Source organism: Fusarium solani, assembly GCF_023522795.1.
Source record: "Fusarium solani strain SB1 chromosome Unknown bctg00000010, whole genome shotgun sequence".
Taxonomy (NCBI): Eukaryota; Fungi; Ascomycota; class Sordariomycetes; order Hypocreales; family Nectriaceae; genus Fusarium; species Fusarium solani.
In genome coordinates this window covers 576,657-601,751 of record NW_027072147.1, presented here as the reverse complement: position 1 = coordinate 601,751, position 25,095 = coordinate 576,657, and the positions used below count along the sequence as shown (strand labels likewise).

The following is a 25,095-nucleotide window of genomic DNA, read 5'->3' as shown; positions in this document are numbered from 1 at the left end:
ATCACCGTGAGGATGATACTGCTTGAAGCAAGGCTCCGGGATCCGAGTGAGGCATTGCTGACGGCGATGGAATCTGCGGCAAGATAACGACCGGGATTGTTGAGAACACAATGACATGTGGAAGGCTGCAGGATATGGACGGGTCAAGAGGCAGCTTGATGTTGACCACGGATAAATACGAGCTTCTTCAGCTGTGAATCTGAATCTGAGACAAGACATCAAACAATCCAATCTTTCAACCACTCTTTTCTACACCACCAAGATTCAACACCTTCGTCATGACCGACAACCTGAAGCTCTACCTCTTCGGAGACCAAACATTTGACATCAAGCCCCATCTTCAGAAGCTATTCCAGCGGCGAGACCACCTCTTCCTCCAAGATTTCCTAACAAAAGCCTACAATGCCATCCGCGTCGAGATGTACAGGTTGCCGTTCAGGGTCAGAAATGACCTTCCCCGGTTCACCTGTCAGGAGGATCTGCTAAGGTGGGATGAGAGTGGGAAGAGGTGCATTGCTTTGGATATGGCGATGACTACTCTTTACCACCTTGGCACATTCATCAGGTAAGTATCTCATTATCAGTGACAGAGTAACTACTGACGGTTTCTGAAGCCAAGCTGGTATCTCTTCCTATGACGCCCAGAGCTCCAGAGTTGTTGGTCTCTGCACAGGAGCTTTCGCCGCTGCCGCTATCAGCTGTAGTAGCTTCACAGCCGACCTGATCCCCATGGCGGTCTACTCTGTCATCGCTGCCTTCAGGACAGGCATGCTCGTGACTGATGTTGCCAAGCGAGTAGACCAGTCGCAAGATCTTGACCAGAGTTGGGCACTGCTCGTTCCTGGATCCAAGTCTGCTGCGGCCGTTGAGAAGTTTTGCGAAGAGAGCGTAAGTGTTCTTATTTGTCCTTACACACAAATGCGCGGTATCTAATCGTTTCGCTTCCAGAATCTGCCCTTGACCAGCCGACCCTACATCAGCGCCTACGCTCCCAACGGCGTCACCGTCAGCGGTCCTCCCAAGACCCTCGCCCAGCTCATCAGCTCTCCCAGCTTTAAGGGTCTTACATCCAAGAGCATCCCGATCTTTGGTGCCTACCACGCCCCGCATCTATACTCGCAGATCGACGCCAAGAAGATTGTGTCGAGCTTGTCGTATAATGCGGCCACTGCCCTCTCTGAGCAGATTCCGCTCCTTTCAAGCACTGGGGTCAAGCTTGAGGAGCGAAGCTTTGCGACACTCTTGGAGGATGCTGTTGCGCAGGCTCTGGTTCATCCTCTCCACTGGAGTTCTATCCTCGAAGACATCCAGGCCTGTCTTCAGGATGTGAGCCCGGAGCAGTTCACCGTTGTTCCCATCGGATCCACTGCCGATCACCTCATCTATACCGCCCTCAAGCAGACACCGCTGCGCTCTCTGGTTCCTACCACTCATGGACAGAGCCGCCACTCTGTTCCTGATGTGGGCCCCGAGTCGACTTCCAAGCAGCCCAAGCTCGCCATCGTGGCCATGTCTGGCCGATTCCCAGGCGCCAAGGACAACGAGGCCTACTGGGATCTTCTCTTCAAGGGTCTCGACGTCCACAAACCCGTCCCTAGTCTTCGATGGGATGCCCAGACTCACGTCGATCCCACTGGGAAGAGCAAGAACACCAGTGCCACTCCCTTCGGCTGCTGGCTCGATGATCCCGCCGAGTTTGACGCTCGCTTCTTCAACATCTCGCCCCGAGAGGCACCTCAGATTGATCCTGCTCAGCGACTTGCTCTCATGACTGCTTACGAAGCTATTGAGCAGGCTGGCATTGTCCCCGATGCCACGCCTTCTACCCGACCTGATCGCGTTGGTGTCTTCTACGGCGTGACCAGCAACGATTGGATGGAGACCAACAGCGCTCAGGGAATTGACACTTACTTCATCCCTGGTGGGAACCGTGCCTTTATCCCCGGGCGCATCAACTACTTCTTCAAGTTCAGCGGTCCCAGTTACGCGGTTGACACGGCTTGCTCCTCCAGTCTTGCCGGTATTCATCTCGCTTGCAACTCTCTCTGGCGCGGAGACATTGACACTGCCATTGCAGGCGGTACCAATGTCTTGACGAACCCTGACTTCACGTCGGGTCTTGATAGAGGCCACTTCCTCTCGCGAACTGGAAACTGCAAGACCTTTGATGACGGTGCTGATGGTTATTGCCGTGGTGAGGGTGTTGCGACTCTCATCATTAAGCGTCTCGACGATGCACTGGCTGAGAATGATCCCATTCTTGGTGTCATTCTGGGCGCTTACACCAACCACTCGGCTGAGTCGGAGTCCATCACCCGACCTCACGTCGGAGCTCAGCGAGCCATCTTCAGCAAGATTCTGAGTGAAGCAGCCGTTGATCCTTACACTGTTAGCTATGTTGAGATGCATGGAACGTAAGTTGCCCCACTATTCTTACGGATTGAATTGATGCTAACATGATCGCAGAGGTACCCAGGCCGGCGACGCCACGGAAATGGCCAGCGTCTTGGACACATTCGCACCACCTCTCGTCGACGGCAAGAAGGCTCGTTCTGATGATCAAGCACTCTTCCTAGGCTCAGCGAAAGCAAATATCGGACACGGTGAAGCTGCTTCTGGTGCATCTAGTGTGATCAAGGTCCTCAACATGATGCAGAAGAACATGATCGTTCCTCACTGCGGCATCAAGACCAAGATCAACCACAAGTTCCCGACCGATCTCCTCCAGCGTAATGTCCATATTGCGCTGAAGCCGACTTCTTGGGAAAGAAACAACGGCCCTAGACGTGTCTTTGTGAACAATTTCAGTGCTGCTGGTGGTAACTCGGCTCTGTTGCTTGAGGACGCACCACCCAAGGCTGAGCGACCCGCCACTGTCGACTCTCGGGTCCAATTCCCCATTGCTGTCACGGCCAAGAGTGGCTCTGCTCTGCAGGGAAACTTGAGATCCATGCTCAAATTCTTGAAGGAGAACCCAGAAGTGTCTCTTGGTGAGCTGTCATACACCACCACAGCTCGTCGCATCCACCACCAGCACCGAGTTCTTCTCAACGGCCCTACCACTGAGGACATCTGCAAGAAGATCGAGACAGCTCTGCAAAACAACACTGGTGTCAACAGACCCAAGAGTGCTCCCAGCGTCGTCTTCACCTTTACTGGCCAGGGCGCTCAGTACCCCGGAATGGGCAAGCAGCTCTTCGAGGAATCTTCCTTCGTCCGCTCCGAACTTATCCAGCTTGATCAAATTGCACAGAGCCTAGGCTTCCCGTCCATGCTGCCTGTCATTCAGTCTGAGGAGCAAGACATTGGCATCTTTGCTCCTACTGCTGTGCAGCTGGCCAGCGTCTGTCTCCAGATCACTCTCAGTAAGCTTTGGGCCTCGTGGGGTATTTTCCCTGCTGCTGTTGTCGGCCACAGCCTTGGCGAGTACGCAGCTCTCAATGTCGCGGGAGTTCTGTCCGATACCGATACCCTCTTCCTTGTGGGCAAGCGAGCGCAGCTGCTTGAGCAGAAGTGTACTCGCAGCACTCACTCCATGCTTGTCGTGAAGGGATCCGAGGATGAGATTGCCGAGGTCCTCAAGGGCAACAACTACGAGACTGCATGCATCAACTCGCCGATCGAGACCGTTCTTGCTGGCACCAACGAGCAGGTCGCCGATCTGAAGGAGCTGCTTACAGCTGCCGGAATGAAGTCGACCCTTCTCAAGGTCCCCTACGCTTTCCACTCCTCTCAACTTGACCCCGTCCTATCGGAGTTCCAAGAGATCGCTGCTGGAGTCACTTTCTCTAAGCCCAGTGTCCCAGTCCTGCGCCCTCTTGACGGTACCGTTGTCGACCACTGCGAGTCTTTTGGTCCTGAGTACTTGGCGAACCATTCTCGCCAGCCTGTGAACATGCTGGGTGCTCTTTCAACTGCCTACCGCGACCATGTCATCACCGACCGATCCATGATCCTCGAACTTGGTCCCCACCCCGCCATCACGGGCATGGTAAAGGCCGTCCTTGGCCAACAGGTGACATGCATCGCCTCCCTCCAGCGCGCCAGACAGCCTTGGGATGTGCTTTGCGCTGCACTGAAGGGTCTGTATGACGCTGGAGCCAACATCAGCTGGGCAGAGTACCAGAGCGATTTTGAGGGCTCTCACTCTGTTGTCTCCCTTCCAGCTTACAGCTGGGATCTCAAGGACTACTGGATCCAGTACGTCAACGACTGGTCTCTGCGCAAGGGAGATGCCCCAATCGTGATCAATAACGCACCCAGGCTCGAGAGCACCACGATTCACTCTGTTGTTGAGGAAAGTGGCGACTCCAAGAAGACACACATGATCGTTGAAGCAGACATCTCACGCAAGGACATGAGTCCTCTTGTTCAGGGCCATGAGGTCGACGGAATTCCGCTCTGCACTCCATCGGTCTACGCAGACATGGCCTTGACTCTTGGAAGATACCTTCTGGAGCGATACCAGCCTCAGCAGAAGGAGAACCTGATCGATGTGTCGGACATGACCATCTCCAAGGCTCTGATCCTACGGGGTGATGGAAGCAAGCAACCTCTTCAGGCCCATCTTGATGCTGACTGGGCTTCCCAGTCTGCGACGATCAAGTTCATGACCTTTGGTGTAAGCCACACTGCAATTGTTTGTAATTTTGTGAACAAGCTAACAATATTTAGAACAAGGGCAACCTTCAGAAGCACTCGGAGTGTGTCGTCCGCTTCAGAGACCACAGCCTCCAAAAGACTCTGCAAGGCAATGCAGCCAGCGTCAAGCAGAAGATGCAGGCCCTCCGTAACGGAATCGCGACCGGTGAGACGGCACGATACAACCGCGCCATGGTCTTCCGAGCCATCCGTCCCTTGGCCCGCTTCCACGACGACTACCGTGCCATCGATGAGATCATCCTCAACAGCCCAACATACGAGGCTTCTAGTCGCCTCAGCTTTGGTAGCGTCAAGCGCGACGGCAACTTCCACACTCATCCCGCCATCATTGACTCTCTGACCCAGGGCTGTGGATTCGCCATGAACTGCAACGATGACACCGACTTGGATGTTGAGGTCTTTATGAACCATGGCTGGGGATCTCTGCAGATGTTTGAGCCTCTGCAGTTTGACAAGACTTATACCACTTATACGCAGATGCGTCCTGGTGAGGATAAGCTCTGGCATGGTGATGTGGTCATCTTTGATGGTGACCGGGTCGTCGCCTTTTTCGGACAGATTGCGGTAAGTACAACTAATTCACTACGAAGTAGCGCATACTGACCTTTCTTCAGATCCAGGGAGTGCCCCGCCGAGTCCTCAAGGTCATCCTCTCGCTTGAGAGCGGCAAGAAGACTCAGCCCCAGCGCCCGGCCCAGAACAAGGCACCTACCATCTCCATCTCTGCTCCCGCGAATGGCCCGTCGGCTATCCAGAAGTTTAGTCTGCCAGTTGAGAAGGTTCAGCCGTCCAGAATCTCCACAGCTCTCTCAATCATCGCCGAAGAGAGTGGCATTGATGTTGCTGACCTGACCGATGGCACCAACTTTTCCGACGTGGGCATCGATTCTCTTCTGGGGCTGACCATCTCCGCTCGCTTCAGGGAGGAACTCGACGTCGACCTTGACTTCAACGCCCTCTTCTTCGACCATCCCACAGTCAAGGATCTCAAGATATTCCTCATGGGGCCCGACGACGATGGAAGCGCAACCTCATCCTCCAACGCCAGTGACTCTGGCTTGGAGTCACCCCCAAGCGGTCTCATCACTGGAGCCGTCACGCCTGATGTGCATGAAGACTTTGCCAACTCCTTCGAGGTCGACTTTCTCCGCGCTCTTGACATCATCTCGGAAGAGAGCGGAGTTGCTCGAGAGGAGCTCGACGATGACACCAACTTTGCCGACTGCGGCGTCGACTCTTTGCTCTCTCTTGTCATCACCAGTCGGTTCCAGGATGCTTTCGGCCTTGATGTCGGACATGAGACTCTCTTCCTTGATTGCCAGACTGTCGGCGACCTCAAGGAGATGCTGATGAGGGAGATGGGAGGAACGCCTCCAGTCCCATCTGTTCCCATTAGCAAGCCAGTCGCTCTCCCAGTGCCTGAGGCTGTTCAAGCTCCCCCCAGCAAGACAATTGCGGCTATCAATGCCCACAGCGGTACTTCCAACCTGGATACTCGCCAGAAGGCTGTCGATGAGCTCGTCCAGAAGTACACCGCCGGTTTCTCTGCCCCAACCTCAAACCCTTCAGCCACTCTACCCGCCGACAACGAAAAGGTCGTCCTAATCACAGGTGCCACCGGAGGTCTTGGCAGCCACCTCGTCTACTCCATCGCTCAGCTCGAAGACGTGAAGACAGTCATCTGTCTCAACCGCGACAACAGAGAAGAGCCCGAGACGCGCCAGTACAAGGCCATGAGGGAGAAGGGCATCCGCTTCCCCGAGAATCTCAAGCACAAGCTGCGAATCTTCCAGACCGATACGTCCAAGCCTCATCTCGGACTTGACAAGGGTGACTACGGTAGCCTTGTGGGTTCAGTCACTCACTTGATCCATAATGCCTGGCCCATGAGTGCCAAGCGTCCCCTCTCTGGCTTTGAGTCTCAGTTCCAGATCTTCCGCAACCTCGTCGACTTTGGCAATGAAGCTGCCTGTCTTCGCCCTGAGAGCTTCAAGTTCAGCTTCCAGATGGTATCCTCAATCGGTGTCGTCGGACAATACGGTCTCGCTGCTGGTCAAACTGGAAAGATTGTCGTCCCTGAGAAGAGTGCGACCGTCGATTCTCTCCTCTCGAATGGCTACGCAGAGGCGAAGTGGGGGTGTGAGAGGATGCTCGATGAGACTCTGCACAAGAATCCTAACCGCTTCCGCGCCATGGTCGTCCGTCTTGGTCAGATCGCTGGTTCCAAGACAAGCGGCTACTGGAACCCAATGGAGCATTTCGGATTCCTCATCAAGTCGTCTCAGACTCTGAATGCTTTGCCTGATGTCGATGGTGCTCTTAACTGGACGCCAGTCAACGATATCGCTGATACCTTGTCCGACCTTGTTCTGTCTGACCGCACGCCTCACGCCTTCTATCACATTGACAACCCGGTTGGTCAGCAGTGGCGCGATGTCAATGCCATCCTCTCTGACGCACTGCGGATCCCCAACCTCGTCCCTTTCAAGGACTGGCTTCAGCTTGTCCGAGAAGCACCTCAGCAAGACAACCCCGCTGCTCTTCTGGTCGACTTTTTGGAGAGCACCTATCTCCGAATGGCCTGTGGAGGACTCGTTCTAGATGTGAAGAACACGCTTGAGCATTCCAAGTCCCTCAGGGCCGTTGGACCTGTCTCAGAAGTTGTGACCCGGAAGTACATTCACATTTGGAAGGAGATTGGATTCCTGAAGACCACGGCAGAGGACAAGGCTGGCTTTGAGGCTGAGAGGCTTCGGCTTTGGGGCCCGAGGGTATAAGTAGAGGAGAAGTAAAGGGAACCAGTTGGTGGAATTCAAGCATGGATCACGGCGTTTTGATACATTTGCTTTTTGTTATGGTTGGATTCATAAAGATTATTTCCTTTGTCGTTCCCTCTTTATCCGTATCTCTCAACCTTTCTCTATTCTCCTAGGCTGCATACAGAATATATCTTAACTTGCAAATACTCCACTTGTCTAACCTCTGTAAGAGTCTCCGTCAACGGGCTCTGAAGAGTCTTTATCACTAACATAGCCCTCTGTCCACGAATAATGACCGGCTCCCTGATCCTCTTTCCCTGATATCTGTACATTGATCTGGTCGCTCGTTTCAAGGTCATCATCGTCAAGATACGAATACTCGGCATCAGCACCCCTCTTGCAACACTTCCATCCCAGAGTATCGCACAACGAGTACAAAGCCAGAAACATAACCACACCCAAGCCAGCCGCTTGATCGAAGTCTTGCAACATCAAACCAAAGTATGGAAACTCGGGTATCCAAACTGACGACGAAATGAGGCAGAAAGCGGGTGGCCAAAGAGTGGGCAGTAATGGAGTGCTGAGAACATGTGAGAAGAATTGAAGCATGTGTATTCTCCACCCTCTGGGTGTGTCATGATCCCATTTAACAAGTGCCTTAAGGAAGAGGAAAGATTCCGACACTAGCCCGTAAATAATAGGGATGATGAACAAGGGAGGTAGGAATTGCAGGTGATAATGTAGAAGCCGAAAGCATAGGCAAGCCTTCCGCCAATAAGAAAAAGCATCCCGAACGACTTGGCAATGCCCATGTAGCACTCGCCATTTGGGTGAAGACCTGTAATCTTGGCTGCGACGGACATTTCTACCATGAAGCACCACATAAAGGAGACGCTCAGAAACAGAGCAAGATTCCTTCTCGTGGAAGGTGGGAATGAGACTCTGTCTGAGAATCGCAGGGCTAGTAAGGCTAGAAAGGAAAAGGGCAGAGAGCAGTTGATAATATTGAGAGGCAAAACAATATTCGCGGCCTGGGACCTGGCGCTGAAGCTCCGTTTCGGGTCCCCTAGCAAAGGATGAAACCAGAAACCAAATACCAGGTCCAAAGGGCCAGAAATGAAAGAACGTATAGCCTCCCAGTCGTAAGGATGCCGAGATAGCTTGAGAATGAGGTCGAAGGATCCTATGAGGGGGTACGAGATTACAGTGACGACTTCGACGACGAGAATGTTGGTATCGACCCTCTTTCTCAGGCGTATCCGTATGATATTCGTGAGCGTCGTTGATAGTACTGCCACACGCCATGCCCATATCGGTCCGGGGCCATAAAAGCCAGAGACTTCGGGGGTGTAGGGCTCTGAGGATGGCATCTTTGAGGCTACCGGTTGGCTGATGGCCCAGGTGCCAAGTCAAGTCCAGGTAAGAAAGAGTAAGAGTTATTTTCGAAATCCTTCACTGAGATCGGGTGCATATACATGGATATATTGCCCACGGCCAGGATTGCTATGTGGCCCACTGTTACTAGGCACCAACATCATGGAACAGGGGCGAGCCCAGCTTGGAAAATAGTTAAGGGCCTTGGTTCGTGTTGTTATTTATATAATGCATCGGAACGCACTTGTACACATTTTTGCGGTCCTGTTCTGGGTCGTATCGGCAGTCTTCCTCAAACTCAACTCTGGACCGGGCTCCTAATCACCGTTGCTTCATTCTGCTTTCAACCTTGAGATTGCCACAGCAATCGGGAACCCTAGGAGCCATGGTGGCACAGGACCAGCGAAAAGATATAGCGCAGCTACGTTCGGATGCAAAGTATGATGCATCTAGAACCATGGAGTGACATTTATCAAGTGTAACTAGTCGCAAGGTGTTGGAGTTGAGGTGCCTACCCCGGAGTTGAAGGGCCCACTTGTCGGAGTTGAGCTTGCATACCGCCGTGAGTCTCGAAGTCCCAAATCCATGTGGTTTGTCAGCAGGGCCCCGAATTTCGTCAAATTGTTATTTATGAGATGATTGGGACCGACGCTTTCTCCATTCCTTGTTTTCTTTTGCCTGTCTTCACTCAGCTTTTCCTCAAGCCACCTCGATTCTGGTTCAAAAACAAACATTTTATCCACAAGCGACAGGATTTATTAGTTCAATCTCGCAAGACTTCTCATACGTACGCGTCTTTCTCCCTACCTGCATTCAGCATCGGCTAAAGAAGATAGCCAATATCCAATCATACAGTGACGCGAAACCTCCCAAGCAAGAGACGAGGATGGAGAACATCCAGGATTTCATTAGGGGCATCCCGAAAGCAGAGCTTCATATGCACATCGAAGGGTGTATTGAGCCGGACATGATGTTTGCCCTCGCTGAGCGCAACGGAATCCCTCTTCGATGGAAATCCCCTGAAGTATTGCGGGATGCATACAAGTTCAATGATCTTCAATCATTCCTTGCCTTATACTTTGAGGGATGCAAGGTACTCGTCAAAAAGCAGGACTTCTACGATGTGACTTTTGCCTACCTCGAGAGAGCACACGCCGAGAACGTCGTCCGGGCGGAGCTCTTTATTGGCCCCCAAACCTTTACTGAAAATGGCACTCCTCTATCCGACCTCATGGAGGGCGTCCTTGGTGCAATCCACGAAGCCGAGCAGACATTAGGCATCAGCGCAGGGCTCATTATAAGCACCCACCGACATCGAACGGAAGAGGAAGCGCTTGAATTGCTCGACTCGATCATGCCGTGGAAAGACCGCATTATTGGCATCGGTATGGGCGGGCCCGAGATGCCGAATCCACCCTCAAAGTTTGCTACCTACTTCAAGACGTGCCGTGAACGTGGATTCCGAACCTGTATCCATGCTGGAGAAGAAGGTCCCTCCGACTACGTACGTCAGGCTATCGAGCAGCTACAGGCCGACCGGATCGATCATGGAATTGCTTGTCTTTTGGATACGGCACTAGTCGCGGAACTTGTTGAAAAACAGATCCCACTGACGGTCTGCCCCGTGTCGAATCTAAAACTCAACGTGGTATCGTCGCTTGCTAGCCATCCGTTGCGAAAGCTGCTCGACGCGGGAGTCAAGGTGTCGATCAACTCTGACGATCCGCCATACTTTGGCGCCTATATAAATGACAACTTGATACAGAGCCAAGCCGCTCTCGGTCTCTCCATTCACGATATTATTGCTCTGGCTCGTAATAGTATCTCCAGCTCGTTTCTATCTGAAGAAGAGATAAACGCTCTGATTTTAAAGTTAGATGCATTTGTATCAGAAATTTAAATATAGGGGCTGCCTATCTATTCGCTCAATTATCCCATCAAGGGGCCGGGCTTCAACTATCACAAAGAACACAATATTCTCTACACGACAAAGTGCAGGGAGCATGTCATTAGTATCCCTCAAAACAAGAGAAGCTTTCCTGTAGCCCTGGACAGCCACGCGCATCGAGATATCTATCTCGTAAGGATATGTCTTCTGGCCCAGTTATCCCATCGAAGACCGTGCTTCAACTATAAAAAGAAACATTTTATCAATACATCATAGCATCATATTCCAATGCTAACACAAGGGCCTTGTTTAGTCTTTCTGCTGCCTACAGTAGAAGACTCATGCCTAGCTGCCAAGACTGGCAATAGTTAACTACATTGCTTCTCGCCATTGCCAAATTCGTCGTCTATTTTTAAGGATTCATAAGAATTGTGTTCAGCCCAAGCACCCATCCCTTAACGGTGGCAGAGAGACAATAGTTATGTAACGCCCCCCACCAGCATCATCTTCTGGTCAGTCGCAAATCCAAACCGGGAGGAAGAAAGCACTGGGCTCTCTCAGGCAACACATCTGCACCTTAGTTTAGCAAAATATCTGATTTATCCGGCATCTCGGTACTTACACGTCTGTACATTGCTAAGGCAAGTCTTCATTTCGTCCACGGCGTTGTCGTCAACGATGAACACTCGAGCCATGCGCTGTCTCCAGTAGCCTCGCAGAAAATTCTGCAGGGTTTCCAGTGTTGGCTCGGTCCCCTGAAGTTTTCTATCGAAGTCTTTCATCAAAGAATTCAGGAGATCCGCATTATCTCGCTCGACTTTGCTAGTTCTGGTTTCTTGGATCGTGTTCGAATCCCGATCAAGAATGACGAGGGCCATATCACCCATAGAATCATCACTGTAGAGCTCCTCATAAGCCGGATTGCCATCATCGTTAGTGACAAGTTTCATAAAAGTCCTATCAAAAACTCCCAAATGGCAACACGTGTGCGTCATCTCAAGGGCTTCGAATGTGAGGAATCGGACAAAGTAGGTCATGATAGCCGTGTCATCGTAACCCAAAGAAAAAAGAACGCCGACGAGATCCTGGTGCCAAAAGCAGGGTTTTTCCTCCAAATCGCTATCAGCGTAGGCCTTCAAAATTGACCCCAGCGGAGAACAGCCATGCTCTCCAGGAATACACCAGCAAACACAGTCGTCTCGAGCCAAGGATTGCGAGAGTTCCGGCAAAACTACCGAAGCTTCGTTGCCAGATGAATAAAGGCAGGATAGCGCTGCAAGATAGTGCGATCCGGTGGACATGGTATTCAGTCCAATATTGTGTGGATCCTCTGGCAATTCGTCAAGAAAGCCTTCCTCTTCCAGCCAGCACAAGGTGCTTAGATACCCGTTAACGTCGACTTCGGAATCTTTTTCGAAAGAGAAGAGCGAGTCACGCCAGAGCATGGCCGGAGTAAGCCCAAGATCGTCATGACCGTGGTGATTCCGAAATCCCTGTTCAAAGAAGATCCGCAAGTGATCAAGCGGCAATCCAGGATAGTGATATACTGTCGTGTACCAATTTTCCACCTCTAGGGCTGGATCGACTGGAAAGCCGGCAGAGGTCAACTCATAATATAGAAATCTTGCGACATCGTCCGAAATATGGGACGCGCATTCATCCTCGAAAGCTTCAAGGTGATCTTCTGCGAGCTGAATCAACTTTTCCCTTCTCTCAAAAAGTCGGCGAGCGACAATCATGACACACTCGGATGACGCTGCTGCCCACTCAATGTTGCAAAAGCTCAGCCGACAACCTGCCTCCATGAGGATGTCTATGGATTCGGCGCAATTGGTCATCATTGCCACTCCCAATGGTGAGAAAGATGATTGGTAGGCGTCCCAATCATTGAGAAGATTTTGACCATCAGTTGCCAGTAGCATTCTCAGCCCTTGAGGCCAAGATGCACTTAATTGGAGCGTTTTGTATTCACAAACTCTCTTTCCTGTCGCCGCATGGCTGTTCATGCACCGGTTGAGTTCAATGACAGATCTCGACGCAACAGCACGTGCCATTTCAGGGAGGTTCATCACTAAGGACTTGTTTAGTGATAAGCTTACATCGCTCCTACAAAGCTGGCACCTACCATCCATAACATCGGGTACAGAGTACAGCGAGGATACGGTATCTTTTTGAAGGCAACCATCAATGAGCAGCTTTGGGTCAAAGTGCTGTGTCGTTGCCAAGTATGACACTAGTTCACGCCCCTGGCGCCTTGTCAACCCGACCCCGCGCCTTTCTCTTGCATTGGATCTGAAGAATGGACTCATGTACCAATCCCTAATCAGCACGGTCGTGAGTATAAGCTATGAGGCTTTTGTAGCGCAGCGGCCACCAGAAGAGGGCGCAACTTACACGTTGATATCATTGCTCTGCACAACTTTATCCAACACTTGCAAGATTCGTAGCACCATGGCTAACACTGAATCATCACACCAGACTCTATTCTGCAGCTGTTCACATTCCGAGCCCTCCCACCCCAATGTGTACATCCAGGGGTAGTTTAGGTTCGCGAAGATGTCGATAAACATCTATGAAGAGTCAGATGATGACATAGGAGGTAAGGGACATGATTTTCGAATACGAACCCTTAGGTGGCAACGGCCATCTTCATCCAAGTCTCGTGGCGAAGCCTCTCTCTCTGTACAGTGAGAGAATCGCTCGCTCGGTGCCTTCTAGCAGTTGGATAGTTTCTTCAGCGGATCGTGAAGCAACAATGCCATGTCCCGTTGCGACCAACTCTCTCAAAATCGGGCTGAACCTTCTGGGCACAGTGTTCTTATAGCTCACTGACAAAGTCATGTTGCTGACACCACTGGTATATTCTAGACAGGCAAGGGTCATTCGAGCTGATAACCATGCGACCTTGAGCGGGAACTGTGCTTTGATGCGTCTTTGCGTTTCTCCATCGATACCAACAATTTTGCAGCGATGACGGTGTTTGGCGGTTGTCTGTTGCTGGAATTCAAACTTGAAGTTCCAAAAGGCTAAGGAGAAGCAAGATCTGTGGATTCTTTGTTCGCAAATACACACAGGTGGGCCGCGGCGGCTTGGGGAGCTGATTGTCGACCCGTGGCGAGCTACTTGTTCCGGGGCGCCAGTAGATGATGAGACGCCTTGATGTTGGATGTTGGATGTTTCTATCCCCTTGGACTGAAGTTATTAGCGGGAATACCCAAAGCAATACACACGAAGACAGCGATCAGGCTTACCAACTGTGACATCTCTGCCGATTGTGAGTTCTCCGGCCTTTTCGCCTCGGTTAAAACTTCCGTGATGGCCTGGCAAGTCGAGGCTATTTTGGCTTCCACGTTGTTGAGCTTTCCGGCGAGGTTGTTCTCAATGTCTTTGACAGTCACCTCGACTTGAGACACGCGATGGCTAATCTGCGTGAGAAAGTTGGTGATGGTGTATTCCAGTGATCGGAGCTGGCTTCGGTTCTCGTTCATCTTGGTATTTAGATCTTGGACACCGACGTTTGCGTCTTTCGACTGAATGCCCAAGTCCTGTATCGCGCGGCTGATGTCGTCGATTTTGTCGTGATTGGTGACTTGGACCTGTCTGGAGGGATCGTCAGATATGGACAACGAAAAGGGCATCAACATGAACTTACAGGGATGTGGTGTCAATAGCCAAGTTCAAGTTGTTTAGTAGCTCCCGCATCGACTGACGAAGCGACTTCAACGTGTCTGCTCGAAATGGGTAGACGAGCGTTCGACCCGCCTCTCTCATCTTTTCACGGCTAGTGGTGGGCTGTTGGGGGCTGCTCAGCTTGATCAGCAACTGGTTCAGCTCCAACAATTTCCCCTCGCTGTCTTCGAGGCATCGTCTGATCGTCGTCACTTCGGTGCATCGTGTTTGGTTGAGCTTGGGGAGGATGTCGTTGAGAGAGTAAAATATGGAAATCAGCGCCTGAACCTCATTCAGATCGTCGGTGATTTCAGCTCGTTTCCCATGCACAGAATGCAAGTACCAAACGAGGCCCTGGCAGACTTGGATCCCCAGGGACGTGATTCCCACAGCAGTGCCCGCGACGGACAACGGGTCTGACATGTTGGGTCGAGCGACCGGGGCTGCCGCCGGAAGACAATGATCGGCTCGGTGTGTTGAAAAGAGAAGAAAGAAATGCGGTGCAGAGATGGATGCAGAGGGGAAGAATGACAGGTGTTCACCTCTTCCGCTCACCGTCTTTGTGATTCCGAAAAGTGCAATGCAAAGCGCGCCACCGCGTTGGCAGCCAAGATGGCCATTGGGTCATCGCTGCGTGGTTGTAATTGCACAGCGGAGTCCTTCCCCCTTTCGCCAACAAAAGGATAGTTGCCAACCAATCGCGTGTCTCGTCGTGGAGGATCAGCTTCGGCGCCTTGAGGTGCCTTGTGTACGTAGCAAGGCAGACAGCAAGGCTAACAATCCCAGAGCCTGGTTTTCAAAGCCCCCAGCCGAGGCGCAGCCTGCTGTGTAACCCAAGTAAACACAGCTTGGGGTGCAACAAGGCGTGCCCGCAACCGTGTTCTCTGGGCAGTCTATTAGTCACAATAGCAAAACAAACAGCTTTGGAGATGTCATCTCCGTGTGGAAGAGATTGACTAGCAAGTTGAAAGGGCGAGCATCCAGATGTTGACCTCAAAGTCGAATTTTGTGATGAATATCAGGACTTATCGAAAGACATTTAAAAGTTGCAGATTTGCGGAATCAAGACAAACAGTTTTTAAGATACTCATCACAAAGAGTCCAGAAAAGCTTACAAGCTAGAGCAGAGGGACAGAGGACAACGGTACTCATAGTCACTTACTTATTGTCACGCAAGACTCACTTTTTCGCCTAACTATCCATTTTGGGAATCCTCTTTCAGCACTCTGTTAATTGTACTCAAACTCGAGGAATAGGTAGATAACAGACTTCGACGTTGCCGTCTTTGCCGTCCTCTGAATCGCTTCGAGTCTGACTAAGCCCTAGTAAGCGAAGGTTCAAGGGCTCAACTCAACGTTCTATAAGAAGTTGCTCCTCATCATGGTCTCAAGGCCAGCATCCTTTCCTAGGATTTTAACCACTTACTTATCACAGCCTTGACTAAAACGACGTGATACCATCCTCAGCGACACTTTTCCTCGCCAAAATGTCTCTGCCACTGCTCAAACAATACCTCCCCATCTCCCTCGCCCTGCTCCTCTACTATGGCAGTGCCTCGCGGTTCACACACGGCGCAACCTCTGCAACCAGCTTCTATCAGTTTCAGAACGAGCGCAGGGCTGATGATGAGTCGACCGAGGCCCGTCTTATCCCTGTCTTCGACTTTATCCTCGCGACAGCCATCGTGGCGCCAGGCATCTCACGCAAGATTGCAACCTGCTTTGTTGCAGCCACAATTAGCGGGTTCGCGGCCCAGCGAGCAATCAATGGCTTGCCCTGTCGAGGGGACATCTTTCAATCCATCTGGGCTACGGCTGCAGCATTCGTGGGCTTTATTTAACGTCGGAATAATCAAATGATAATTGGATGGGGAGTTGGACAGCATCGTCCTTGGCAAACTATAGGGTGATGTCAGCTCTAGGAGGAACTATCCAGGCACAGTTCAGAGGCGGAGCTTGCTTCAGCGGTTTACTTTAGGCGATGGGACTCTATTATTGGAAATTGCAACTACTTATTGAGCAATGAGCACGCGAAGAATTGCGTCTCATACTCTCCATTGCTAGATACCGGACAATGTGTTCTCTAGTATAGTTGAAGCCCGGCCCTTGATGGGTTAACTGAGCAAGAAGATCGTAGACTTCTTACAACCCTACTGTTTCTAATAGCCTTTCTTCATCTATCAAGATATACTTCCCTCAAAAAACATATCCAAGTTCCATCCCCATAACATGGGGTATGGATTTTCTCTCTCCACTCCCGCTGAACCATTTAAGCTCCATTCCGTGACACCTTGTTGAGTATTAAACGCCGCGAGGGGGCCGCTCCACTCAATTTGAGAATGCATTGAGCCGGGATCATCCCGCGGCAGCGCAGTATTGCGACAACCGTGAGTAGGCTGTCTTTCTTCTGATGTTTCCTGACCCTGATCTTGTTCCTTGCGATTCTGGCCTGTATCCACCTGTTGTGGTGCACAGGGGGGATGTCTCATTCTATAGAGTGACGAGGCTTCTTGAGCCATCTGAAACAATTTCCAGCACCTCATCCGGAGATACGCAAGATATGTCATTTTATCTGCTTCATCCATAGCATCGAATAGCTTAAGAAGACAGAGAATAGCTTCTAGGTCCTCATCTGCACTATCCGTTCCGGGGGTTCGTAATAGATTGAAGGAGAGAACAATAACAGCCGTCAGGATGGAAGGAAGTAAACTCCTAAAATGAGGTTAGTGACGAAGAAAGAGAGAAGAAAAAACTTGAGGTAACTTTGAGACCCCCTGAGACAGACATACCAGGAAAGTTCTTTCCGAGTGTATGGTATTGCACCACCGATCGCAGCAATAGCCCTGGCCGCAGTCAGACATCTTTGAACTGATGTCATGACACTAACAGTCAAATCTGAGGCTGTTGAGCGATCCAGAGCCATCCAATATTCGGGACTCTGAGAACGATTGACCGCTATCACTGAGTGGTGATACGAAGCGTGTAACCGCTTTAGTAAGCAGTTATTTTCGTTGCTAGATTGTGCCCTTGGCTGGAAGAGTAAAGGCAGGCTGGAAGACCATTCATCTAGCTGCCCATTAAGCTCTGCTGCGCGATCTTGGCTCAAAGTCGAGTTACCGGTGACCAAAGACAATTCCCGAGAAATACGGGCTTGAATAAGTGCAAATTGGGCTTGGACTAAAAGAATATTAACCTTGGAGCCGTCTGTAGCCTGTAGGGTCCCGGAATCATCTTCCAGATCATCGCTCGGTAGTTTGGGATGAAGATCGTGTAGGTCGTGTGCTGGGGGTCTCCCTGTCTGAAGACAGAGTTGAATATCAAGGCTCACAGCGACCCAGAAAACTCGATTCCTCATTTCCTTTTCTACGGAGCCGAGGTTATGGTTGTAGTCATTCCTGTGAAGCCCGATGGTGTGAGCCAGGCGCACGGCACTCCCTACCAACATGAAAGCAGGTTGCGGATTGGGCGTGCCGATGAAGAACCAACCAATTATCAAAAGCGCCTGGACTGATAAGAGGCATGAACTTCGCATTAAAACGTCCAGAGTAGATCCCAATGCGTTAGCTGCATAGCCCCAAGCCAGATCCTCCTCGGCTGCTGGGCTACGACCGGTTTCAACCCGGCGACGTTGAGCGATTGCCAGCACCGCGTTGAGAGCAACCCACCAAGCTGGACTTTCTTCTGAAGTATCGCAATATTGCTGTCCGAGAAGAGTCATAAAGGTAGGTGGATGTAGGCACGGCATAGCTTTGTGGTCGTGTTCAAAGAACTCGCTCACTAGAGCGAGGGCTTTTGACCAAGGAGGCAAGGGTTGTGTCGTACGCCTCTCTAAAGTGGTACGGACCGATGGGTGTGTCCACCTGGACCAAGATTCTTTGGAAGGAAATGGCTGTTTTGGTGCGTGCTGAGGAGTAGACTGGCCGTGTGTAAGATCCGAGAATCCAGGCGGCACCCAAGCAGATGGTCCTAGAATGAGGGGAACGCATGTTAAGGGATTTTTTGTCTCAAACTCCATGATTCATACTTACCAAAGAAACGCATATCCTTGCTGTCACCCACGACGATGCCTGTAGAGGTGCCTGATGGTGAACCATGGGCGCTCGCTGCACCCGGACTCTGGCTGGCAGGGGACGGAGAAGACTGTTGAGAGCGGGGACCATTGTCACGTTCGACTACCGCTTGCTCGGCTGTGCCGACAGGAACTGTTTGTACATCCGTCGTGCAAGCATCGCTCGGTCCGGCTTCTTCGACGCGAGTCTCTCGTAACGCGGCCAGGGAGCGCTGCGTCGAGCCCCTGTTGGGCTTGTCCACATCGGCATAGCGACATGAGTTGCCGAGGCGCTGGCAGCGAGTACAAATTGGGCGCTGACCATCACATCGGAGTTTCTTGCGCCGACAGGCATCACAAGCCTGATGTGGACGCATTTCAGTAATGTTCGGAGTTTCAGATGGTTCCCATTATGACGTACCTTGGCAAAGCGGCGCCGACGGTCCACACGCATGCCAGCCATTGAAATCAAGAAACGGTCCTTCTCAGTAGAGTTTACTGATATGCAGACCTCGGTAGATCTCGATTGGGCGTTATCCCAAAGTAATGAAATCCGGGTCCTAACAAATCGATGATGAAAGTGTCATGAACAAACTTGGTTCATTTGGTTCACCTCTGCCAAAGTCAACTCCGCTTGGTGGACCCACAATTCATTTGCCGAAACTCCGGCCTCAAGAGTCAGGTACTCTTCATGAGTCAGGCTACGATCTACGAACGAATAGGTACCTTAAGAGTGTTTACCAGCTGTAGCTTGTATTGACACTAAGTTGTTGGGAAGCGCAATAGAAGCAGTGAAAAATATCATTTTAGGTGATGGCATCAAGAGAAAGCCTGAGGACCTCCCCGTCTGGATCTTCGATGGTTCTTCCACCCGCCAAGCCCCCGGTGACAACTCCGATGTCCTCTCGATCTAGACTACTAGTGCAACCATTCAGGCTTAGACCTGCCCCGACGCCCAGTAGGAATCTCCCATGCCAGCTCTGAAGACTCAAAAGTAAAGGCAGGCGCTAGGATCTTGAAGTCTTCGTCGATGCCATATTCCTTGCCTGACATAGTCCAAAAATATTCTGGATGGGTAAAGATATCCGGACGAACCTTCTCCAAAGACTGGTGCGTCTTGCCGACAAGGGTGCTCATCTCGTCGTAATGACGTGGGTTAAACTGGGTGTCTCGGTTTCTGAGTTGCTGCTGCTGGTCTTCGCTATATGTGCCCAACCGGTAATACCAGATGTTGTATTGAGTCAAGCTGATTTCAAGATCAAACGTCACGTTGTCTTTTGCGCGAGCCAGTAGAGCGTCGATGACCGCAACAGCGCCGACTAAACCCGTCTGGTAGTCCGAATTGGCTGAGTTATTGGGTCAGTCTGAAAGTGCCAAGGGAAGTGAGGAACATAAAAGAGAGGAGGATAATGATGATCAACTTACGTAGAAGTGGTACGACAGGCTCATCTAGTCCAAGGAACTCGCCTTGTAGCCAAGACAATCCAACTAGGCAATCACTGATCTGTTGCCAGCCGGATCGACCAGCCAGCGGACCCTTGAAACCATAACAGTTTTCTCGCAAATATATCAAACTGGGATTCAATCTTCGTAACGAGTCCGAGTCAAACCCGAGTCGCTGCAGGGCCCCAGGGCGATATCCATCGATGAGGACATCGGCGCCTCTCACAAGCTCAGAAAAGGCTTGCTTTCCTGCCTCTGTCTTCAGGTCAAGATTTGTGTCTCTCTTGCCGGTTTGAAGATCTGGCATAGTCGCAGGATACTCTGGCAGTTTGTCGCACGACACGCGAAGAACGTCAGCACCAAGAGCAGCCAAAAGCTTAGATACGGCTGGGGCTGCAATGACGCGAGAGAAGTCGATGACTCGGATACCAGCTAGTGGTTTATATCCATCGCGACTTTTCGGCTGAGGCCAAGGCTTCATTGGTGCTGGTATGGGTGTCTTGTTCCACAGAGGTTCTTGAGCCATGATCTTGCCGTGCTCGCTGGAAAAGAACTCTTCAGGCGTCCGGCATATAACGCCCGCTTGATCGAATTTGTTGTTGGCTGTCTCCTCGAGATCTTCAGACTCCCAGCTGGCGACCTTTTTGGCATAAATCTCGATTGCCTCTTGTGGAGTAACGTCGGAATCGTCCACGCCAAGCATATTCATAGTCGGGCCTGCGTTCATGGAACCATGAAGGTGGTACCATCGACCATCCTTGGTCTGATAGATGTTGGTAGCGTAGAATTTGATGGGCTTCATATTTTGATGAATGTCCATCTTAGCGAGCTCCTTGATCATTTGTGGGTGTTGCGTAAATGGCTTGCCACCGATGGTCGGTAGCAAAACAGACTCTAGGAATAGAGTGGCCACATCAGTGTTGACTTTAACGCTTTGATACGGAATTCCGTATCGCTCGGCGGCCACGACATTTGCAGCAGTGGCCACGAGAGCAGTGAGCGAGGCGCATGACTCGGTGATTTTGAGAGGCGTCAGGACGAAAGGCTGGTCATCGCCTCCGACGAACTCGACTTTTTTGGCAGCTTCGGCGAAGGAGGTAGGAAGGTCGAGTTTAGGATCAGAGACCAGGACTTCGTTTAAAATCCTAGTTGATTCTGAAAAGATCGAGTAATACGACATTGTTGAGCAAAGAGCCGTGAAAGACAATGGTTCAGAACGAATAGTGGACAAGACTTTTCTGAAGGTAACCTTCAGAGACGGATTAAGGGAAAGGAGAAAGCCATTTAAGAAAGAAAGGAATAAATCCCTTTGGCTCTGATTTTTGCCTTGCTCCTGAAAACTCCATTATTCGGCCTAGGGCGATTCGGTGTCATTCGGATAGAGAGTCGGAGTTTCAGAACTCCGATAGACCAACGGGCCGGGCGGTCCGAGTCCTCCGTCCGGAGTTCGCGATCCTTATGGGTCTTGTCCTCGGAGTTTTGACCTTAACCACCTTGTCAAGAGTCCGATTAGAATACTCCCCGCATCGGAAAGAAGATATCCGTTCAGTTCATGATGTAAATAAAGGGAGAGAGGTGTGCCTCGATAACGCAGCATGATCACCAAAGTTTCCTTCATCCAAGATACCACCACTTTTCTGATCGTGTATTGTCTTCTTCCATCATGAGCGTCACAAACAACTGGCGAGCTGGAGCATTTGGTGTCAGACCAGTGCGTATAGCGAACTGCTCTGGTTATCACGGTAGGCTCGAGGGGCAGAGCACAAACGGATTAAACTAATCATGACCTTTGTAGGTGATCCGGCTCAAGAAATGTATAAGCAGGCTACCCTCGGCGACGTCGATTTCATTACTGGCGATTATCTGGCCGGTATGTCTTTTGTTATCCCATATTCAAGCTTAAGCATCGATTGGCTGATCGTACAAAGAGGTCAACATGGCAAATAATGCCGAAGCATTTAGACAGAACCGGCACCCCGGCTACGAAGAAACTGCTTGGGATGGGATACAGCAGACAATCGACGTGATCTCGCAGAAACGCATCAAGGTTGTCATCAATGGAGGTGCCCTAAATCCCGGCGGTCTGGCCATGAGAGTGGCCAAACTGGTAAATGATTTGCCCTGAATCTTGAAATACTTGACTAAGAGGTTCTAGGTCAAAGACAGGGGCTATGACCTAAAGGTCGCATACATCTCTGGCGACAACATATTGCCCCAGCTCGGCAATCACATGCCTCAGCAGATGGAACAAGCTCTGCCACATTTTGACTCTGGGAACCATCACGTTACCGTTTCTCCAGAGTCATTTCTCTTTACGCGAGAGGGGCAAGAGCCCCGCGAGATCGTTTCGGCCAATGCCTACCTTGGCGCGCATTCCATCTACGAGGCTCTACAGAAAGGGGCAGATGTCGTTATCTGTGGCCGAGCCTCAGATGCAAGCCCTGTGATAGCCTGCGCATGGTACTGGTGGTCGTGGAAGAACACGAGCTACAACGAGCTAGCTGGCGCTTTGATCGCCGGCCACTTGATCGAGTGTTCGGCCTATGTCACAGGCGGCAACTTTGCCGGCTTTGATGCCTTTGATATTGAACGCTTCGTCGACCCTGGCTTTCCAATTGCCGAGATAGACCAGGATGGAACATGCGTGATTACCAAGCATCCAAGGACGGGAGGCATGGTCACTATTGATACCTGCAGTTGTCAGCTTCTTTACGAGCTGCAAGGCAACGTTTATCTCAACAGCGATGTCAAGGCATACCTGGATGATGTTTCCATGGAGCAAATTGGGTTTGATAGGTGAGCCTTAACATGGTAGAAACTGGCAGTCTATGATGAAGAGATGTTAACCATGTGCTAGAGTCCGTGTTTCTGGAGTTCGTGGAGCTCCACCTCCAAACACGACAAAGCTTGCCGTTTTCTACAAGGGCGGTTACGAAATGCAGGCGCTATTCAATGCCTCAGGTTACGGCGTTGTTAAGAAGCTGGAGCTTTTTCAGAAGCAGGTTCGGTTCTTCCTTGGAGAAGAAGCGTTGCAGCGATTTGACGTCCTTGAGTTTCAGCAGTAAGTTGATCTACCCTGACCTGATTTTACCTACTGACTGAGACCGAAAGAATTGGAGTTCCTGCCCCTGATCCGGTTGATCAAAACAGCAGCACCGTCTATTTCCGCATTTTTGCGCAAGCCCCTGAAGCGTCTCTTCTCAATGCCATCAGTATTGCTGTACGCAGCGTCTCACTGAAACATTTCTCAGGTTAGTGCCCGGTTGCTAGAAGTAAAGCTGGCTAGACTAATCCGAGTCCTAGGGTTTCATAGCTCTCTCGATATGCGAACAGCGATTCCCCGTCCCTACCTCGCATTCTATCCCGCCCTATGGCATCAGTCTGATATCAAGGAATGTGTCCATTTCGTTGACCCCGAGGGAGAAACTGAGTCGTTTGCGACTTGCCAGCCGCCAGCGTTTGAAGATCTGGGCCAGCGTCAATCATATGATGCAGAGCCATACATCCAAACTGATCTCGAGCTTTGCAATGTGCGTCTTGGTGACATTGCACTTGGGCGCTCCGGTGACAAAGGTGCAAATCTCAACTTTGGCCTGTTTGTCCGCACGCCTGCTCAGTGGGACTGGTTGCGATCATATCTATCGCGAGCCAAGGTCCAGGAGCTTCTCGGTACTGACTGGAAAGCTGGCTACGCCATCGAGCGTGTAGAGTTTCCAAAGATTTTCGCTGTGCACTTTGTCGTGTATGGGATCCTCGGCCGTGGTGTTAGCAGTTCCAAACGTTTGGATGGGTTTGGCAAGGGCTTTATTGACTATTTCCGGGACAAGGTCGTCCAGGCACCGACATCTATTATAGATAGTGCCACTATTGAAAGGAAACTATGAGGTTTATTTACTGAGATCTTTTCTTTTCTTCTTAATATGAAAAAACCCTTTATGCATTTGCCCAGGAGGCGGCCCGTTGGGGACCAGAAGCTATCACGGCCATGTCCTTCTCGATTTCTATCTTGTTCAATCTTGGATGCTATCTCATTTCCTGATTTTGCATTGGCTTTAGGATACAGAACTCCTACTCAGCAGGGAACAATGCCCCAGGCAGCCCGTAGGCGCTATGGAGGATACGGATAGGATCATCAGAAGGGCCAGGAGCAAGATGAGTGAGAAGAAAGCAATTTTATCTTTGTAATTATATACATTGAAATTTCTCTACTTGAATCCAAAATGAATATTGTAGATTTAATAACGAAAAGATCCAGAAAGTGCCAGCGACGAGGACGTCGTTCTCCTAGTCTCCTGAACGAGGTTTCATAGCTAGGTTTTCAAGGCTTCAGAGCGATTCAGTCTCTGCTGTCATCAAAAGTATCAGCAATATCCTCGCACAACGATGCCTTTCCTTCACTCACCGTGTATTTGCTTAGAGATAGCATCGGCCAGCGCTGCAGTATCTCGCGGTGTTCTTGCAACACTCGTACTTGCAGCACTTTTTGGTTCGGCAGCAGAATCCGCCGATGGAGCAGTATCGGGGGTACTTGGCAGGGCAGGTAACAGCGGCGAGTTGCATGGCATCGCCATGGCCACCAAGGTCATAACGATCCTCTCCGGCAGAGGCAGAAGACAGCTCAGGCAGGACCTCGGCGGACTGCTTGGCGGGGCCGGCGGCGGCGAGAGGGATGAGGAAAAGAAGAGCGGCGGTGAACTTCATGTTGAGGACTTGAAATAGTTGGTTTGTCGATATAGAGTTTAGTGAGTAGTTGAATAATAGTTTGTTGTTGTTGGCTTGATAGTCTCTCTTAATCACGCAATATCAGATAGTGTCAACGAAGGAGGTCTTTATACTACAATCCACTATACCAACGGGGCAATATTGTGCCGTTGACGTTGCAGATGACTTGTACAAGCTTCTTACGACCTTGTCCAAATTAGACCGCCGGCTGAGTTGTCCACGTTGATCCCTGCCCCGTCTGGTCGCACCATCAAATCCCCAACCCAAGAAGAGCAAGGTGCAAGGCATCGGTCTCTAGCAAAAGGGGCACAAGGCTGACTCGGAGCATTGAGATCGGCCCCACAGTTAGATGAAAGCTGAGAGACAGGATGATCTACGGGGTCACGGACCGTCGGTGATTGACACCCCGCAGAGGTTTTCTGTTTCTATTGGAGTTGTTTTGGTCTCTATTCACAGGGGTCATGTTAAGCTTCGGGAATTATTAGTCCGTCTTACAGGACTACTTCCAGATCGAGGCTGGTCTAATGCCGA

General features: G+C 50.9%; 9 protein-coding genes across 9 annotated transcripts; 4 read left to right on the top strand and 5 right to left on the bottom strand.

The window, feature by feature from the left end:
• Positions 1 to 278: 278 nt before the first annotated feature.
• On the top strand, positions 279 to 7,439 carry MRS44_014243 (uncharacterized protein; the record flags this gene model as incomplete). The annotated part of the gene is made up of 6 exons (XM_046282447.2): positions 279 to 565; positions 615 to 888; positions 949 to 2,414; positions 2,467 to 4,621; positions 4,675 to 5,226; positions 5,277 to 7,439. The coding sequence occupies 6 exons, from the start codon at positions 279 to 281 to the stop codon at positions 7,437 to 7,439; spliced, it is 6,897 nt and encodes a 2,298-aa protein (XP_046127678.2).
• A 665-nt stretch (positions 7,440 to 8,104) lies between these two features.
• Positions 8,105 to 8,791, bottom strand: MRS44_014242 (uncharacterized protein; the record flags this gene model as incomplete). Its single annotated transcript, XM_046274170.2, has 1 exon — positions 8,105 to 8,791. One exon carries the CDS (start codon positions 8,789 to 8,791, stop codon positions 8,105 to 8,107), a length of 687 nt encoding a protein of 228 aa, XP_046127677.2.
• An 890-nt stretch (positions 8,792 to 9,681) lies between these two features.
• Positions 9,682 to 10,695, top strand: MRS44_014241 (uncharacterized protein; the record flags this gene model as incomplete). Its single annotated transcript, XM_046271443.1, has 1 exon — positions 9,682 to 10,695. The coding sequence occupies one exon, from the start codon at positions 9,682 to 9,684 to the stop codon at positions 10,693 to 10,695; it is 1,014 nt and encodes a 337-aa protein (XP_046127676.1).
• Positions 10,696 to 11,185: 490 nt separating this feature from the next.
• On the bottom strand, positions 11,186 to 14,775 carry MRS44_014240 (uncharacterized protein; the record flags this gene model as incomplete). Its single annotated transcript, XM_065618332.1, has 6 exons — positions 11,186 to 11,253; positions 11,306 to 12,754; positions 12,809 to 12,893; positions 13,513 to 13,869; positions 13,935 to 14,283; positions 14,336 to 14,775. The coding sequence occupies 6 exons, from the start codon at positions 14,773 to 14,775 to the stop codon at positions 11,186 to 11,188; spliced, it is 2,748 nt and encodes a 915-aa protein (XP_065474404.1).
• Positions 14,776 to 15,838: 1,063 nt separating this feature from the next.
• MRS44_014239 (uncharacterized protein) lies at positions 15,839 to 16,192 on the top strand (the record flags this gene model as incomplete). The annotated part of the gene is made up of 1 exon (XM_046284797.2): positions 15,839 to 16,192. The coding sequence occupies one exon, from the start codon at positions 15,839 to 15,841 to the stop codon at positions 16,190 to 16,192; it is 354 nt and encodes a 117-aa protein (XP_046127674.2).
• A 339-nt stretch (positions 16,193 to 16,531) lies between these two features.
• On the bottom strand, positions 16,532 to 18,853 carry MRS44_014238 (uncharacterized protein; the record flags this gene model as incomplete). The annotated part of the gene is made up of 4 exons (XM_046271423.2): positions 16,532 to 17,063; positions 17,141 to 18,317; positions 18,380 to 18,761; positions 18,821 to 18,853. The coding sequence occupies 4 exons, from the start codon at positions 18,851 to 18,853 to the stop codon at positions 16,532 to 16,534; spliced, it is 2,124 nt and encodes a 707-aa protein (XP_046127673.2).
• Positions 18,854 to 19,317: 464 nt separating this feature from the next.
• Positions 19,318 to 21,022, bottom strand: MRS44_014237 (uncharacterized protein; the record flags this gene model as incomplete). Its single annotated transcript, XM_046271458.2, has 2 exons — positions 19,318 to 19,745; positions 19,825 to 21,022. 2 exons carry the CDS (start codon positions 21,020 to 21,022, stop codon positions 19,318 to 19,320), a joined length of 1,626 nt encoding a protein of 541 aa, XP_046127672.2.
• Positions 21,023 to 21,505: 483 nt separating this feature from the next.
• On the top strand, positions 21,506 to 23,726 carry MRS44_014236 (uncharacterized protein; the record flags this gene model as incomplete). The annotated part of the gene is made up of 7 exons (XM_046274169.2): positions 21,506 to 21,584; positions 21,638 to 21,712; positions 21,771 to 21,949; positions 21,998 to 22,638; positions 22,700 to 22,903; positions 22,954 to 23,093; positions 23,146 to 23,726. The coding sequence occupies 7 exons, from the start codon at positions 21,506 to 21,508 to the stop codon at positions 23,724 to 23,726; spliced, it is 1,899 nt and encodes a 632-aa protein (XP_046127671.2).
• A 529-nt stretch (positions 23,727 to 24,255) lies between these two features.
• On the bottom strand, positions 24,256 to 24,543 carry MRS44_014235 (uncharacterized protein; the record flags this gene model as incomplete). The annotated part of the gene is made up of 1 exon (XM_046277376.2): positions 24,256 to 24,543. One exon carries the CDS (start codon positions 24,541 to 24,543, stop codon positions 24,256 to 24,258), a length of 288 nt encoding a protein of 95 aa, XP_046127670.1.
• Positions 24,544 to 25,095: the final 552 nt, after the last annotated feature.